Below are 6187 nucleotides of genomic sequence, written 5' to 3'. Positions count from 1 at the left end.
GCATCTGTGTTACATAACCATGCAGTATCATTGTCAGGAGATAATGTTAGTTCAGTAGAGGGTCAATAGTCAGTAGTTGCTATTCAAACTGTCTTTGTAGCTTTCTGTCTCCCAAACTTGGTGATTAGGATCCAGAGGAAAAGGCAATGTCTTTTCCAGTTAAGTGACACCTCCTACCATCACCACGTGCCAAACACAGTACTATGCATATGACAGACACTAAGTAAATATGTTTGTTGTTGCCAGGTTCTCAAAGTTCCCTAAACATGAAAAATGCAAGGGGTTACATTAGTCATGTAGTGATGCAGAGCAAATTACCCCAAAACATAGGTGGCTTAAAATGACAGTTATTATCTGTTAAGAATTTAGGAACAGCTAAATAGATGGTTGAGCTTAGGTCTCTCATGAATTACAGTCAAGATGTCGGCTGGGGCTGAAGTACAACTTGAAGCTTGGCTGCGGCAGGAGGTTCCATGTCTAAGGTGGCTCAGTCACTTGGCTGTTGACAAGAGGCCTCAGTTCCTCACCACCTTTACATAGGGCTGGCTGCTCATGACGTGGCAGCTGGCTTTTCTCAGATCCAAGAGGGTGAGACTAAGGCAGAGACCACAATATCTTTTATCACCTAAGCTTGCAAGTAGCATGCCGTCTCTTTCACTTTATTTTCATCGGAAGTCATCGAGTCTAGCTCACACTCAAAAAGAGGCTAATTAGGTTTCACCTATTGAAGAAGGTGCCAAATCATTTGTGGACATATTTTTAAAACCACCACTGAGACATAATGTTTTGCCTAGGGCAATATGCTCAATGACATGTTTATTAATTAGATCCAAGGAACCTCCTTAGATTGTGACATAAAACCTTTGGAAATTCTCTCTCTTGTAATTTTTATCTCTGCCCTCAAAGATAAAACAACATTCAGGGCCCTTTCCAGTTCTAAGATGTATGTGCCTCCCTGAAGAGCATTTAAGTCACCATTCTTTGTGGGCATGGTGCTATTAGATTGAATTCTCCAATCACCTACCTGCTCACTTCTAGGGAAGAAAATTCACTCCATGGGACTCTTCTGTGTGTTGTGGTGTGCTCTCTGACAACTGGTGGCCTGACTTATTAGACCTCACTGCAGTGTGTCATGTACAGCCATGGAGTGATATAAACATGAGAGAAAAGATAGATGATTCTACTATAGATCAAAGAAGGATGGTGATGGGCATGCTGATGTTCCTGAGTCAGCAATAGTTGTATGTACACATTACTCTTCTAAAAATTAGATTTAATCTTTAAACATATTTTCCCTGCTTTGTCCCAAGAGGGATTTAAGACTGTTTGATTTTTGTAAGTAGTCTTTCCAGTTCATCAATAAATCGATTTCTTATTTTTAAGCATTAAAAAAGTAAAACATTGTAATGATTTTATTTCCAGAAGCAAAATTTTCTTATATTACTCAACATTCTATTTTTTATCAAAAATTTAAGAAAAACAATTTGGAAAAATGCCTTCATTAAGCAGTATGTTTTATATATTGATAGAATTTCCCACTGCATAGATACCATACTTTTTCAAAATTAAGGCTCTTTGTAGCTTCTCACTTTCGTTCATCTCTTCATTTTATTTTATATACTTTTGTTTTCCTTAGACTCGCACAGTCAATGAATTCTTGTTTTAAATAGTTCATAAAAAGTATTTGGGAGTACTCATATGAAAATGATGGTTGTTCTCATAATTGTGTCCTTCTTTGTAGGATCCAAATCTGAAAAAAAAAAAAAGTAATTGACATATACAAACCATTCAGAAAGATATGTTCTTATGTAAAATTTCAACCATCACCTATTGTGGTTTGACTTATCTGTCATAAAATCAAGAGAGATGTGATCAATTAATAAAACAGCAAATGAAGAACTAAAAAAAAGTTTCATACATATGGGAAAGGCATATGTATTTTAACCTTCGAAGTCCTCTTTCCATAGTTATGGATCATTCCAAAAGCATAACTGTTTAAGAATTATTGGCTGATAACATTGATGAAAAATAAATCCGAATTTTCTCTCTAGTCCTCAGCTTGAATAATATCCATTTTACAGGTTAAAAGATCAAGAAAACTGATATGTTATTCATGTTACAATTATGCATTTAAAAAATCCATTTTGGCACACTTTCAACTTCTCAGTCTAGTGCTCACATGCTGTAGCTTAACTATTTACTTTACTGGTAAAAACTCAATTACATAGCTCTAGCAAATGAAATCCTTGACTTCCTTTTCCTCATCAGCAATCACAATATCCAAATAACCTCCATAATGTAGGAAACAGAACATATGATAAGGAATATTAAAAACTTGCCCAACAGAAAACAATGATAAGGAATATTAAAAACTTGCCCAACCTTTGACCCTGCTGTTCCACATCTAGAATTGAGTCGTAAGGAAGTATTCAAGGATATGTTCAAAGATTTAATAAAAAGCCTCTGGAATACTTTTTATAATAATGGAAAAATAAATGCAAAAATAATTAAATTGATTAGCTAGAGTTTGGTATATCTGTACAATGGGATATTATGCAATCATTTAAAAAGTATTTTCAGAAGAATACTTTTATTATGCAAGAAAGTTCATAATATACTATTTGGATGAAAAAAATCAGGTTAATAAATAGAATGAATAAACATATACACACATATGTAAATATGTTTCATACACTTACACAGTTGAAATAATTGTGTGATATATATGCATATAAAAAGCAAAGATGTATTCAAAAAGATTACTAGTGATAACTTTTGAATTGCTTATCTCTCCACCAGAACATAAGCCCCATAGGACAAAGACTTGGTCTTATTCACCACTGTGTTCGGTGTCTAGCACAAAGCCTAGCACAGTGCTGGCATCATGGAACTCAATGAATATCTGTTGAATTAAGGAATGGGATTTTTGGTAAATTAGTATTGTTTGACTATTTCTGTTTCCTAAGTTTTCATATGTATATATTTTTCGATAAGGAATTTTTAAATTAAGGCAGGCTTTCTACTTATACTTCCATTATTTTCATAATGGAAGTATAAGTAGAATGGGAAAGCAGATCTAGCTCCCTTCACAGTTGGTTTGGATCAATATGCAGTTGTAATTATCCAAAAATATTTTATTTGTATTTCTCTACACTCATGGTATATAGAGAATAAGGAAACAGGAAAGCTTTTGCTCCCAAGATCTGGTTCCATTTAAGAAATCACCTCAATCAGCAAAAGAGAGAAACTATTTTACTTCTACTGTTACTGCTACAAATATTATTGTTCCTATTGCAGCCGTTGACTACTGAACATTCACCAAGCACTAGTCTAAGAACTTTATGTGTCATTCGAATCTCAAATAACCTCAGGAAGTAGGCATTACTATTTTTCCCTGCTTGCAGATGAAGACTTGAAGCTGAGAGAAGTTAAGCAGCTTGCCCACAGTTACTTAGCTCTTCACTGGCAAAGTGAGGGTTTGAACTGGGCGGCTTGACCCCAGAGCCAATGCTCTTCACAACCACATTACACTTGCAAAGAGTGAAAATGAATACAGTAATGGAAGCAAATCAAGACTTGGCTATAGCTCTCCTTACATGCATTATCTACATTATGGTCCAGTTTCTTCATCTTGTAAGGAGAGACAAGAAAAAAAAGAAAGGAAATGGATAAATGTCCTTTTTTCCCCCAAACAAAATGATCTCTGAGAGTTTCTATAGCTATTAGCTGGTAAAAACAGTAGAAACGTCTAGTAATGCTAAATATGACATGTTCTGGGTTTGGTTTTATACAGACATTTCCTCTCATTATCCAGTCATGGGAGGAGAAAAGAGCACATACTCCAAACCACATGTTTTGCTACAAATAGATTTCTCAGATAACCTCTGTTTAAAACTAAACAAAACCCAACATATTTCACATGGCAGAATATCTGCAATGGAAATGAATGATCCACTCTCCATAGTCTCAATCCTATCTGCACGTTAGAATAACCTGGGAAGATTTTTTTAAATCCAAAGCCCAGACCGCTGATGAATTAATTGGCCTAGGGTGGCGCCCAGGTAGTGGTAGCTTCTGAAAGCTCTCCAGGAGAGTCTAATGTACAGCCAGCACTGAAGATCACAGCGACCCAATGACACTAACAGGCTTCCTACCTACTTCTTAGCTTCGTCACTGACTAGCCATGTAACCCTAGTGAAGTTACTTCCTGTTCCTCTGCTTGAACTCATTTACCTATAAAATGGAGATGACAAGAGTACCAACCCAATGAGGATTAATTGAGATAACACGCAAAGAAAGCACTTGGATCAGGGTCTGAGAAACACTCAGATATCGTCTATCATGATGGCTGGTGATAACGATGATGACACCGATGTGATCTTTTTTACCTGAGGCTGGGACTACAACATGTTTCTCTACCCTAGAAAGCAGGCATCGTAACTTCAACCCAAGCAGGATTTTATCATCTTTAACATGAGTTCTCTTACCTGAACGAAACTCTAGATCCAAATATAATTTGTAGTTCACTGTGGGATAATATCAAGGTCCCCAGAGGAGATGCTGTGCCTCATAACTGTAGTCTACAACATAAAGGAGCTCACTCACCTGGGATTGAAGTGAATTTTCTCAGGAACTTCCCTGTGGTCCGTGACTACTTTCTGGTTGTCTCTATAATTAATGGGATCATCAGGGATTCTAAATTTGGCCATCTGAATTTCAGAGTCACTCAGTTCAGCATGGGAGATCCTTGCATAACCCAATCTGTGGCAGAAATAGAAATGGTTTGTAAAAGTTTTATTGTCATTCAGAAATTTGATGAGATCTACTAGATAACACCTTAATTATTAAGCCAATTTCCCATTTCTAACTCTACTATGTATATCACTAGAATTACCTTGATTTATTACTTGGAATATTTATCGACCTATTGCTTTTATGATATAAATAGGTAAGGAATATGACATAGATTTAATTAACTAAACACGCTTGGCAACCTTACTCTCCTTTTTTATACTAATGAATATTCTGTCTATACAAATTGCCTCTCACACAATATATTTTGGAATATACATAAAATATTCATTTTTTTGATATGGGATGATATTTTTTTAAAATATAATTTACCTAGAGACCTCACCACAATATAGTAGTGGCTCTAATAAGTTAGTTAACTTACCAAGATTGCATAATTTGAAGTTGGCAAAGCTGGAATTCAAGCCCAGTGCTTTTTTATTCCATGGTCCATGCTGTTTACACCATACCATACTTATCATACTTAATAGGTTATATAGTGTCCTCTATGTATAATTAAGCTTAATTTGCTTAGCTATTTATTCCTTCTTAAATCATTATAATGGCTATGACTTGAAAAAAATGTTAAACTACATAATGAGCCAAATCAATGTTTATAAAAAGTAATAAAATTAATTAACTGCTTCCATAAAGTTTTTCCCTCCAGGATAGACCTGAAAGATCACAGTAATAATAGATTTTTTAAAAAAATCAAACACCTATGCTCACCTGATCAGCCCTCGATACATAATGTATTCACACCATCTGTCTTGATCTGTGCTGTCAATATCCTAATAAACAGAGAAGAGAATGTTTAAAGCATAAAACAGTGCTCTATTCTGAACTGCCAAAAAATGTGTAAGCAACAGTAATAAGTATGCCTTTGTGCATGCTATTTTCTCTGCCTGGCTCCTTCTGATCCTTTAAGGCCCAAATTGTTTATTCATCCTACAGATATATCTGGAGCACCTGCCATATGTCCATCCAGCTCTTGTACTAGACGCTCAGAGTACAAAGATGAACATGGTCTATAGAGGGAGTTAGGCAGAGAAATCAACAATTACAATCCAGTCCCTGGCTCCCTGCAGTTTTCCAAGTCTCTCATCTCAAACAGAATTTACTGAATCTTCATCGGTCATCCTACATGTGCACACCAGCTGCACTGTGTACAGTTATTTATTTATATGTCGCCGCCCTCCCCTTCCTGAGCTGAGGAATTCTTAATCACTTTGGCTCCCTGGTACTTAGCATGAAACCTGGCGTTTGGCAGGCACTCAGTCTGTGTTTGTTAAATTGAATCACTGGAAATAAACACATTTGCGGAGTAATCATGAGTCTTTTTGATGTTGAAAGCTTGAGACCAGGGTGGTTTTTCATCAAAGAAGCAGAATATACA

General features: G+C 35.9%; 1 protein-coding gene across 1 annotated transcript in view; it reads right to left on the bottom strand.

The window, feature by feature from the left end:
* Positions 1–1487: 1487 nt before the first annotated feature.
* Positions 1488–6187, bottom strand: part of CWH43 (cell wall biogenesis 43 C-terminal homolog) — a 42336-nt gene continuing 37636 nt past the window's right edge. Inside the window, exons 14-16 of the mRNA XM_039845180.1 lie at positions 5521–5582; positions 4606–4761; positions 1488–1750 (exon numbers count right to left, since the gene is read on the bottom strand). Of these exons, the coding sequence (XP_039701114.1) occupies positions 1672–1750; positions 4606–4761; positions 5521–5582 (297 nt within the window). The 3' untranslated portion in view covers positions 1488–1671. The remainder of the gene's footprint in view (positions 1751–4605; positions 4762–5520; positions 5583–6187) is intronic.

The sequence above is a fragment of the Pteropus medius genome, unplaced genomic scaffold (genome assembly GCF_902729225.1).
Source record: "Pteropus medius unplaced genomic scaffold, Ma_sr-lr_union100, whole genome shotgun sequence".
Lineage (NCBI taxonomy): Eukaryota > Metazoa > Chordata > Mammalia > Chiroptera > Pteropodidae > Pteropus > Pteropus medius.
Note: the sequence above shows the minus strand (reverse complement) of the source record. Positions and strands in the feature narration are given on the sequence as shown.